Source organism: Cucurbita maxima, unplaced genomic scaffold, assembly GCF_002738345.1.
Source record: "Cucurbita maxima cultivar Rimu unplaced genomic scaffold, Cmax_1.0 Cma_Scf00016, whole genome shotgun sequence".
In the NCBI taxonomy this organism is placed as follows: domain Eukaryota; kingdom Viridiplantae; phylum Streptophyta; class Magnoliopsida; order Cucurbitales; family Cucurbitaceae; genus Cucurbita; species Cucurbita maxima.
In genome coordinates, this window is record NW_019272032.1 from 255,538 (window position 1) to 268,092 (window position 12,555).

The window sequence follows — 12,555 nt, forward strand, 5'->3', positions numbered from 1 at the left end:
TTTTTTTTTTTTTTTTTTTTTGTTTTTTTTTTTTGTGTTTTTATATAATCTTTGCAACATAATTTTATGAATTATGCTTCCCATTATATAGTAAATTTTGTTACAAACTCGTACATGCCTACTACCAGCAGGTGTCACCATTGCGGTTTCTCATTATATAGTGGCACTCACTCTCAACACTGAGTGGGTCAAGCGACAACATGAATATAGACTTATGAGAAAATTTTAGAAAGCATGGGAGAGAGACTGGCTTGCTTTCACTCTTTCACTCCTTTTCTTTTCCGATATTCCCTGAAGTTCTTGTTCTTTCCCTTCTTTCATTTGTTAAAGCTGTTCATTCCATTGCCTTAACCTCTCCAACTCGGTTTCATGTCTTCGACCCTTCCCCTGTATTCCCTTCCCTTGCCGAGCTAGCTTTCTTTGTTTTATTCTCTTCTTTGTCTTCGTCTTATGACTTTGACTCCCCCTGAACCTGTCCCTTCTTTCATTTTTTGGAAGGAGAGATTTGAAAGCAAGAGAGGAGAGAGGTTTTGGAAAGAGAGATTTGAAAGCAAGAGAGAACTGAAATTTGTGTTATATGGGAACCTAAGCAAAAATGCAATAACTATTGAGTAGGGAGATGTACATTTTGAGGCATTTCATGTCTATCAGGCATAGTCATGACATCGCTGAAACATCGTACTCTTAAAGAAAATAAGAAAGAAATAATACAACAGCAATAAAGTAGTATCCATGTTGAATCACCATTTAGGATACAAAATTAAATTTTAATATAATGCATTTGAAGAGAATTTTAATTTTAATTTTTTAAACTATCAATTAATAAAGCAAAAGTGAAACAAAAAAAAAATATATATTAATGAGGAAGAGTTGAATTTCCATAGAAATATGAAGCTTTACATCCTTCCCATCTTCAATCTTCTTCCTTACGCAATTGGCTTGCTCCCGCTCTTGTACATATCATCGATCTCTTTCTGTTCACAACATTCGACCGTTAATTTAAATTAAACCTTCATTTAGGTGTCCTAACTCTTAATGAGAAGTAGCGAAACTCCAACGTGAATAACCTCTCACCTTCATTCCTGTTAATCCTTAATTCCAGAAACATTCGAAACATCGACAACAAACGTAAGTTAACGATATCAAGTTTTGTAGAGAGGAAAGAACCTTATAGTATTTGAGCAATTGTGGTCTCTTCTTCTTAAACGATGGAGTAAGAAGGTCACGCTCAATATCGAATAAGATGGGGTCGAGATGAACCACTCGAATAGCTTCGTAACCTTTTAACTGCAAAAGAAAACGCTTCAACTTCAATTCATGTTTCGTTCAACTCATCTTCGTGATCATCACGACGTGACAAGAAATAAAAAATGAACCTTTTTTTCTTTGGCAATCTTTGAAAGTTGTCCAAGAATATAATCTTTTGCCCTTTTGTCTCCACAAAGATCAGCAAAGTCCCCCTTGATTCCATTTTCTTCTGCCCAATGTTCAAGTGCTTCTTTTTTTGGGTTAACAACAGCAACAAGGAAGGACTCGAAGCTACTCCCAAATATCCAAATCTGAACAATCTCATTCAAATATTATCAGTTTCTACATTTTAGTTAACTCTTAACGACGTTTATACTCCGTGTCGCTAAAGTTTCGAACATGGTTTCGATATATTTTTTGTTAATGATGAACGATTATGCTATACAAGTTATGGCGACGTTTTTGGCGTTGTAGAATAATAGTAGGAGATAGAATTCGTACCATTTCGATGTCGGAAACAAGGCCATAAATCAGCTCGAGATTTTCCACTGCAACATATTCGCCTTGAGAAAGTTTGAAGATGTTCTTCTTGCGGTCGATAATTTTCAAGCTTCCATCTGGTTGCCATTCGCCAACATCCCCTAAATACAACTCAAAGAATGTAAGGATCCGAGTGATATCGACATGCTTTTGGACGTCAAGAGATGAAAATTTCGAAAGAATAATCGGTAGTACCAGTGTGAAACCATCCATCAACTAAGACCTCTGTGGTAAGATCTTCGCGTTTATGGTATCCTGAAAACAACGTATCTCCCTTGATGCATACTTCACCCTGAGGCGTGCTAGCGAGAGCATTGTATCCCAGTTCGGGTACTGATTCAAGACAGATATCCACATTAGGAACTGGAGGGCCAACCGTTCCCAACATTGGCAACTCGTTTGGTAGACTGACAAATGTTCCACCACAAGTTTCTGTCAAACCTGCAAATAAAGGCTTGTTTGGAAATTCTAAACAGAACATGTTTGTTTTTGTGTAAATTAAGGTAAGGATGATAATACCATAGCCTTGTAGAACATGAGCACAAGACACGACTCGAAAGAAAGTTTCAATATGAGCTGCAAGAGGGGCACCGCCAGATAAAATGATTCGCACTCTTCCTCCTAATCCCTTCTTCACCTAAAAACATCCTTGCAAGAAGATGAATGAGCTTTCGACGTTTTTAAGGTGGTTTTGATTGAAGTGAAGCCTTTTACCTTGTCAAACACAAGTTTATCAAAAAGTGGGGCTGCTAGTTCATGTTTTTTCCCCTTCTGCATTTGGTTATATTTGCTGCAGAGATAGAACAGCATGGAAGAATTTAAAACAACAGGCACTTGAATATGAACAAGTTGAGGTTTCGATAAGAAATTTCCACTTACTACGAGTATGCAAAGTTAAACATCGATTTTTTTATCAAGCTTCCTGAAGATATCTTCTGGTTCAAAGCTAAACAATGTCATCAAACACATTGGTAAAAGTTAACATATTCGCTTAAGTTGATAGATCTGTATAAATATTATAATATCTTTTTACATGTTGGCCTAAGTATTAGCCCGAATGTCAAAACGACATTGCAGGGTTTGAATCCACGATATCGAATTTGAAAGCAACAAATTTATACGCTCACCACCATATATTCTTTCAAGAACACGAGGAACTGCACAGAAAATAGTTGGTTTCAACTCGCCAATGTCTTCAACTAACAATTTCACATCCTACAAAATTCATGGACATGATATGAGTTCTTCAATTTATTTGCCTTGAAAAGGGAAAGATCAATATATGATTTCTCACCCCACGCCAGAATCCGATGGAGCCACCGTTTAAAATGAACACCTCCTCGATCACCCGGTCAAAGATATGAGCAAGCGGAAGATAAGATATGTAAACATCGTTTTCTTGAACCTATAACAAGAACGATGAACACATATGCATCTCATTTGAATCAACAAGCTTGAAAAATGAGTTATGAAGGGGAAGAACTGAGATCACCTCTACATTTAAAGATGTAAGCAAATGTTTGACGCCGGCTATAAGTGCTATAATGGCATTATTGGATAACAGCACTCCCTTGGGATCACCAGTTGTTCCACTGGTGTACATGATAGTGCAGATATCACTTTTCTCTTTCACTGGGAGTTCATATTGTTGGCTATCTCCCTGTTTCAAGTGGTAAAAACAGCATTCTGAGAGGAGAAAGAGGCTTGATATTCACTTTTGTTCACAAATGACAGTGTATATATATATATAATACTAAAATTGTAACCGCCCAAGCCTACTGCTAGTAGATATTGTCCATGAGATCCCACGTCGGTTGGAGAAGGGAACGAAGCTTCTTTATAAGGGTGTGGAAACTTCTTCCTAGAAGATGCATTTTAAAACCTTGAAGGGAAATGCCCGAAGAGAACAATATTTGAGAGCGGTGGGCTTGGGCTGTTACAAATGATATCAGAGTCAGACACTGGGGCGATGTACCAGCAAGGATGCTGGGCCCCGAAGGGGGTGGATTGTGAGATCCCATATCAATTGAAAAGAGGAACAAAACGTTCTTTATAAGGTTGTGGAAACCTCTCCCTAGCAGACGCGTTTTAAAACCTTGAGGGGAAGCCCGAAATGGAAAGCCTAAAGAAGACAATTTCTGCTAGTGGTGAGCTTGGGCGATTACAAAAATGGTATAAATTGTCACCCCATATTTGTTCACAGGCTAGATTTGTATAGCTTGGAGTTGTGAAACCGAGTCTAAGTTCAGTGGTAGACGTCTAAATCTTTCCAAGACTACGTAGTTATTTTTACAAATCAAACACAGACGTACATAAACTCAGATTTTTGTAAACAAAAGATACACAAACCCAAGCCTTTATAATCCATAGACTTACTAAAACTGTGAGCTAGATATGCTGTACATATACTTATACAACTCACCTTTTGCAGAAACTCTTCCCAAGAATATATTTCCAACCCGAACTTGTCGACTTCTCCCTTATGATCATTCGCAACATTACCAAAGCTCACAATTGCTGCATAGCAAAAATAAATGTTATAAATTGCAAGCTATTTTTGTTGGTTTATGAAGAAAATGAATAAAAGCTTACTTTTAAGAGTCTTTGCTGTGTTGGGGAGTGTTTTCAACAGCTGAATAAGAGAGAGTTGAAAGTAAATATGAGAAACATTTTACTTGAAGCTATATGGCTCGTAATTAGTTGTAAAAATGATGGCTATGAACCTCAGAGATCTTCTTCTCTTCTACAAAAGCAATGGAAATCTCTGCATGACAGATTATAAATTCTATGGCACCAGCACCTGAAACATATTTCTAGATGTTTGAATCCGAAATGGCTTTCATATTGTATAGGAAACGGAGCAGGCTAATAGAGAAAACGCTCATAGAAGAACCATTCATTATTTTAAGGTCCAAATCCTATTTCAAACCTTTAACCTCCTATTTTAATCCCTAAATTTTCATAAGGAACTGTAACAACCCGAGCTCATCATTAGCACATATTGTCCACTTTGACCCGTTATGTAACGCCATCAGCCTCATGGTTTTAAAACACGTCTACAAGGGAGAGGTTTCCACACCCTTATAAGAAATGTTTTGTTCCCCTTTCCAACCGATGTGGGATCTCACAATCCACCCTCCTTGGGGGCCCAATGTCCTCGTTGGCACACCGCCCGATGTCTAGCTCTGATACCATTTGTAACAACCCAAGCCCACCGCTAGAAGATATTGTCCACTTTTGCCCGTTACGTATCACTGTCAGCCTCACTGTTTTAAAATGCATCTACTATGTAGAGGGTCTAGTCCTACACTGATTATTGCCTCGCACCGTCCGGTGACTGGCTCTGACACCATTTATAACAATCCAAGCTCACCGCTTGCAAATATTGTCCGCTTTGGCACGTTAGGTATCGCCATCAGCCTCACAGTTTTAAAATGCGTCTACTAGGGGGAGGTTTCCACACGCTTATAAGGAACGTTTTGTTCCCCTCTCCAATCGATGTGGGATCTCACATGAACGGTTTTTAGTCCTTAATAATTTTCTGTGAATCATTTCAACAACCCAAATTCGTATGAAGATCAGCACCTAACCTACTACTTCATGTGGCTTCATACATTTATCAGTATAGAAATGAAAAAAAGATGTACCTAAACGACAGCAAAGTTCATGAACGAAAATGAAACGTATATAAAGTTTAATACCAAAAATCACATTTGAAGCATGTCTTTTACCTAAAGTATCATATAAAGGAACACAATAAAGCCCATGAGCATTGCAAGCCTGTAAAGAAAACATCACCAAATAGCCTCTTAGATATCTGCATTCTGCTAGCAAACAGGAAACAATGAACTAATTACCTCCATGCTAATGATCCACTCAGAGCAATTAGCACCATAAATCCCACATTTTTCTCCCTGTAAACTCAGCACAACATATAATAGACGTTAGCTCCGAACCGCGCAGAGGATTTTACGAGCATAAACGTCTTCAAAAACTTACTGGACCGTAACCCATGCTACGCATTGCATTCCCAATTTTCAACACCAAGTCATAGACTTGTTTGTAAGTTAGCCACTCATATTCACCAGCATTAGCCTACAGATCAACAGCAACCACCATTACTCTTTACCCTCTTCAGTTCAATGCCATGGCTACTCATTTATCAGTAACTTACTAGATTGCCTTCAACTATTTTTCGACGTCCAAGCATCCGATTTCCAGGATTTTTCTCCACAGACATTCTGAATCAAGCATTATGAACACAAGTGTTTAGAGAACATTTAATTTTTCTAGCTCCTCAAATCTTATATTTTCACCAATTAGAAAACAAAATGTTTCTAAATCCAAGCTTATTAAAGGCATGAAGTGTTCACATTTTGCTCAAGAACCCTTAAATGAATCTATAATTTCTCCTATTAGGGATCGAAAAAGATTCAACAAAACAGCTTTCACAGATTTTTCTTGATGGGGTTTCTCATCCATAAAACAACAGATTAACAAATCAAAGATAAATTATTATCATACCGAAATATATCCCAGCAGGTATCCAAGCCTTCAACCGGAGGCGGAAACCCATCTTTGGCAAAGATGCTCCGGTAAACCGCCCCCACCGATGGGCGGTCCTCGGCGGCTTCCTTGGCCTCCTCCATCTGAATCACATACTTCATCTGCATTGTTCTTCTTGTTCTTGTTCTGAAATTTCAAGAAATTTCAAGAAATTCCCAAAACCTGAGAACTCTATTTAGGGTTGAAATCTGGAGACGACGTGGGCGCAATGTTACTAATATTGAACTGGAAATCTAAGAGAAGTCCGTTTACTTTCATGAATGGGATCGCCCAGATTTCATGAGTGAAGAATTTTGACTTTTGAAAACCAATATTTATTTGTAATTTTCTTCTTTTGGTTTTTGTTTCGTAAGAATTGTTCAAATTAAGGCTGAGGGGCTGTCGAGTTGTTTGGGTATGGCTTCGTGAAAAATGAGAACTTTTCCCCACCGTACGATTGGTTTTGACTTTGTACAATCGTATCACGAGATCATTAAAAAAAAAAAAAAAGTCAAATTGTATTTAAATGGAGATTATGTTAATTATCCTTATTAAAGTATGAGCCATTTAATTATTTAATTCCATTAACTTCTCAAACTCATCTTTCTTACTTATTTCATAATTATTCAATACAATCTTATATAAAAAATATTAAAATTCACAAACAAACACAAATCAATCTATGCTATTAAAAAAAAAAATCATTAATAACAGTAACTAAATACCGCACTTATCATTTATTATTGTAAAAGTAATAGAGTATAAGAATAGATTAAATTAAAAAATAATAAAAATGATTACTTGCGAAATAGATTCACGGAAGACAATGATGTGCTTAGAGTAATTTATAATTTGGATTAAGATACGTTACATTTTTATTTTTTTTTAATGGGAGTGGGATACTAATATTTACAATGTTGTGTTCCTCCGGTGCGATTCCTTCTTAGAAGTGGAAGTACTCCTTGATTCGGCTTCAAACCTTGGGAGAGTGTTATACTTCTATCGATAATCTTAACCTCTCGAGCCCCTAGATTTCTTCAAGGGTTGCGCCTCGTGGGTCAATAACTAAACTTACATATAACAATTATAATATTTTTTTCATCATGTTTAAAAAGTGGTTATAAAAAAATATTAAGCCATGAACGAGCCTACGTTTAAGATCAAAAATGCTTTTTTATTTAAACTCTTAAAAATCTAACTATAATCATTGTCTTTATTTACGATTTTGTTGTTGTCATCTCTTTTTATACGGTGTTTGTTGTTAATATCAGGTCTACTTGAACCTAATAAATTAGATAGACAACCATGTTAAATCTAACCATAGGTGTATTTTTTCTATTTTTTTTAATGAAAAACTTTCTATATTTAGGGTTTAAAACTTTGAACGAAACGAATATTTAAACAACTCTCAATTTGAATTTAATTTCACATTCAAACGTTTTATTTTCTCAAAAAAAAAATAAAAAAAAAATAAAGAGGTTTTTGTTTTTGTAGCCTCGATCTCCAACACCTCACCCTTTTATCGTATTTCGACGAATAAAGATTCAATTTCAAAGTCACTTTATCCCTTTTCGTTGAGCCCTAGAGCCAGAGATCGAACCCTTATTTTCATCGACTAGACCCTCTCGCAAATCGCGTACGCCAACTCCTAATCTCGAATTCCGTTCTTCAATCGCCAATCGGAATTCTGTCGGAAAGGCTCTGCTCAGATCGCATGGAAAATACCAACAACAACGTCCTCAGTATCCTTTCACGGGAGAAGCTGGACCAGGTTGCGGCCTGGGTGGCGGCCACCATGTCTTCCGCGTTTTTCTCCTCCTTAGAACGATTTTCCTGTGTCAACATTACCACCAATGATCCTGATGACGACGACGACGACGACAACCAGTTTCTCTCATCCGATCAGCTGCGTTCCGATCAATTTCAAAGCTCTGACCAACAAGACGGGTTTGTCGATCTTCCTGTGTGATCAATGATCCAGAATTGTAGATCTTAATTGCGTAATTGTGGATTTTTTTTTCTTGTTAATTTTTTCCGTTATTGCTGGTGTTATGTTGTATTTCTTCCTTGTATGCGTTTATGATATGCAATGGTGATATGATATTCTTCTGCGCTGCTCTAAATGACGGATTGTTTTGATTTCGATATGCAATCATCCTAAAAGTCGAGATTGATTTGTTTATTTCATTCATTTGGATATTGTGAATATTATATGCACGATTCACTGCAATATTGCGCGAACAAATGTTATTGAATCCTCTAGTTGGGTTTGAATCTTTAATTCTCTATCTAAGAACGAAGCAATGTGAGATTGATGCTTTTTTACTGGGAACAAAACTAAGGAATTTGGGAGCCCGCCTGAGCATAGCTCACAATTACTTATAGCTTTATACGTTTCCTGAAGTTCAGATGTTCGAATCTCCATCTTAATTGTGTTTTCCTGTGCAGTTGTAAATTGTGAAATTGTGCGAGTCTGTTCGTTCTGGCTGATATGTATTGTGGATGCTGGACCTGATCTATGTTTTTAATCTGTTTCAAAACATGAGTCAATATATATGAGCATTGATTTGAATTGCTTCGATTGGTTATCATATCTTCCATGTGGTCTGCCCAACAAAACTATTAGACCACAAGTCTACAAAGAACTGGGCTATCAGTACTTCTAACTACCAAGTCCTATAAACATCCCATCACATCCATCAAACGATAAGAACAGGTACAGTTCTTGTGAAACCTCTTTCAATTCTGTTCTGAATATTAGCCTCCTCATTGCCCTTGAATGATCATTTCAATCACTTTTCATAACCTTAGATCAATTCTTTTTGCTTCTGAGTCCCTCTCTTTGCTCAATAGTTTCTTAGAACACTTATCTTTACCTGATTATATTAAGAAGGGATATCTGATTTCTTCTGCCCCCATGATTAGAAATTGAAATTAACTTCAATTGCAAAGCTTACCTTTTGTGGATGAAAGAAAACTGAGCTTACAATACAAGAAAGAAAGAAGATGTTTAGTTTTTGTGACTTATACTAAGTATTTTGAGTTCGAGTTTGAGGCTCTATCTTTTACCCCATGTTGGACTTTTTTTTCTCCGAATTTGGAAGTCTTGAGGTTGAGTTATGAGCTTCGTAGCCAAGATTTTGACCGGATACAAAATTATTAGTGTTCGATCAAGTGGTATTTTCATGGAGATTCTATCTATCACGGTAGGATTCCTATTCAAGATCAGTTCCTTTTTGGTTTATAGGTGGTAGGGTAGGGTGGGTGGTACTGCTGAAATTGTGGCCAATCTTCCTAACGGCATGTCGACTTGCATCATTTATTTGTTGTGATTATTATTATTATTATTATTATTTTTTTTTTTTTTTGCAGGCCCAACATTATCTTTCTGAATACTTCAGAAATAGTCATCCTTATCATTCACATATGTTTGATCCCTTCCTTTATCATCAGAGTTCTCTTCACTAAACCCAAGATCAGCCTTTTGCACAAGACTACGTGTAATTAACTAAATGGAACACATTTTCTTTCCTTTGTTTTGGGCTTCATGTTTCTCCCATTGTAGTGGGCCCAATATCGAATTAAATTGTTGGCCATGGCCCATAGTCTTTGTCTAGTATGTTTGGTGGGCCTAATGGTCCAAAACCTATTCAATAAGCATCCCAATTGAAAGAAGAAAAAAAAAAAGCCTTTCGTGTTGATAAATTCAGATCTACCCTTTGATTATAAAGTTGGTAATGTGGATTATTCAACTACCAAAAATCATATTTGGGTTCATTGAAATAAGTCTTCAAAGTCCAAAATATATAGTAAATTTGATGAGTGTTTGTGAAGGGAGTTGGATGGTAACATTCTTTAGAGTTGATTGACGGTTCATATTGTTAATTTGTTTCAACTCGATCAACATTTATTAGATAATAAACTCAATCTAATTCGATCCTAAAATATTTACGTTAAGATAGTTTGAGTAATTTTGTGACACTCGAGTAAAGGAGGATACATAAGTGATCTGAAACCACATTTGAATGAGAGCAATCGAAAGGACGGTTAAGCATATTGGTGATTTCCTAGTAATTTTCCTACATGCATGTGAGTAAGGACTTGGGTTGGTCCCTGGTCTATGGGGACGAGAGAAGTGAGAAGTAGGTAATGTAACCTTGTACTGAACTTGTGTTGGTCTATGGAGATAGTCTTCACTCTTAAAAGTGAGGAGTATGTAATGTAATCATGTCAAAGGGGATGCAGAGGAATGTCGGGGACATCAAATGCTCTCATATTTTCCACATTATTAAGATAATATATATAGGTGTGAGAGCTATTAAAGTTTTACGAATTTTCTTATATTAAATAAGTCCTTAAAATCTTTAAAAAAAAATGCTAAGTCTTTAAATATTTTTATTATGTCTAATAAATTTCTTAATCGTGTAACTAAAAAATAATTCCACTGCAAAAAAATGTTTAATTGAAAAAAAGATTTGTAGCACCATCTTTGTAGATACTGCTTCACACGTGGACTGTTTTCGGTACGTTATGTGTTATAATTTAAGTGATGACCTATTTTTTAATTATTTTAATAACTTGGCGTGTTGGTCCTAATTTGTAATATCTTTTTTCTATTAAATTGTTTGACCCTACCATTCCTTCCCCAAATGAAAGAGGATAAGCTTTGTTTTTAACATTATGTATTGGATAAGCTTATCAAACCAACCTTTATTAATTTACAACAAAACTTTCCCATAATTTCATTTTGTATACAATATTTCCATTTTTTTTTATTATTTGTCTATTATTTTAATGTGTGGATTTAATAGTTGGATCTGTTTATTTCTTTGACCTAAAGACATAGTTAAATTACATCCACATTTGCATACTTAACATTAGATGTTCTAACGTGTAATTTAATATATATATATATATATATATGTGGAGTTGCTTTTTTTTCCTTTTTATATACGAAATAAAAAATATTTATAACTATAACATGATTGATCTATCAAATATTTTGATATATTTTAAATAATTTTGAGATCAAAAGAATGTCGAGCGTCGAAGGGATATATTAACTTCCATATTGGATCACATTATTTAATAATAAAACTAATGTGATACCAAAAGGAGTGGACCCACCAATCCGTGCTTGGTTACCTTTAGCTCAGCTTACGTGGCGCCGCGTCATTTGGATCCACCTTTGTGGTCCCCCCTTCTCCTAAATATCTGTTATTTTTTTTCTAAAATTAAAGTTCCCTAAATTTATTAGAAATTTTTAAAATTTAAATTTCATGAATTGAATTATATTTTTTTATTTTGAAGTTAGTAGATTTATTAGATGGAGTTATTATACGATAAATATTGAAATATTTGTTCAAATTTAAAATAAATATTATAAATTTAAAGTGAAATTTAGTTGTTTTCAGGTGCCCAGCCGGATTGATTACGTGAAATTAAAAAATATAAGAACAAATCAAAATATAATTTATTTTATATAATTTTTAAATTCACCGGGTCCAATTGTCGGTGCATGTGAAGTTCTGAGTCAAATCTGACCACGAACTTTACAAGTGGCATACTTGCATTGCATGGTCCACCAGACACGTATTTCTATTTTGTCAACGTGTCGAACTGTAATTCGCCATTTTTTAATTTCAATTGTAGCATTCTATCTAAACTACAAAAATATTAATTTTCTTAAATTCATTTGATTTTTGTCTTTACAAATAATCTAAAAATGTTGGGATCTATTCTGCACTTTTAAGTTTAACCACCTGTTTATTAAATTTTATTATTCATTTTTTAAGTTTAAAGGGTCATTTAAATATAAAATTTAAAAATTGAATGTTAACTAATCTACTCTTTATTATTATTATTATTTTAATTCAAGTAGTTCCAAGATTTGAATTTCTTAATTTAATAGAGAAAAATGGCTATTTCAAAAAATTAAATATATGATGAAAAAATATTTAACTATTGATTTATTTATTTTATTTTTTACTTTTTTTTTTCCATCATATTTGGAAGATTTTTAGTTAATTATTCTAAAATTTTATTCTTTAGCATGGTAAAATGTGAACTAGGATGGTAGGTCTATATCTTAATTCAATATTAACTTTTGTTTTTAATAACAAAGCATATATGATAATAACGAGAATATAGCTTTAATTTTTTTTATCACATATTTCATATCTAACCGCTTTTTATGTAAGCTGGAAGAATAACATCTCGTTG

General features: G+C 34.8%; 1 protein-coding gene across 1 annotated transcript; it reads right to left on the bottom strand.

Moving 5' to 3' along the window:
• Positions 1–607: 607 nt before the first annotated feature.
• On the bottom strand, positions 608–6,689 carry LOC111490951 (long chain acyl-CoA synthetase 4-like). Its single transcript, XM_023139623.1, has 19 exons — positions 6,313–6,689; positions 5,963–6,029; positions 5,788–5,883; positions 5,646–5,702; positions 5,520–5,568; positions 4,512–4,588; positions 4,381–4,420; positions 4,211–4,305; positions 3,281–3,448; positions 3,083–3,193; positions 2,916–3,003; positions 2,668–2,734; positions 2,503–2,578; positions 2,308–2,425; positions 1,984–2,229; positions 1,750–1,889; positions 1,377–1,559; positions 1,168–1,287; positions 608–974 (listed from the first exon to the last, which is right to left on the bottom strand). Exons 1-19 carry the CDS (start codon positions 6,459–6,461, stop codon positions 927–929), a joined length of 1,995 nt encoding a protein of 664 aa, XP_022995391.1. The 5' UTR covers positions 6,462–6,689; the 3' UTR covers positions 608–926.
• Positions 6,690–12,555: the final 5,866 nt, after the last annotated feature.

What these genes read in the sequence shown, in the direction of transcription:
- LOC111490951 (XM_023139623.1), bottom strand. Translation starts at nt 6,461, where the DNA reads ATGCAGATGAAGTATGTGATTCAGATGGAGGAGGCCAAGGAAGCCGCC. An exon ending in AAGAGAAGAAGATCTCTGAG is followed by an intron (nt 4,421 to 4,511) that starts GTTCATAGCCAT and finishes TCTCTTATTCAG; the next exon opens with CTGTTGAAAACACTCCCCAA. An exon ending in TCATGTTCTACAAGGCTATG is followed by an intron (nt 2,230 to 2,307) that starts GTATTATCATCC and finishes CTTTATTTGCAG; the next exon opens with GTTTGACAGAAACTTGTGGT.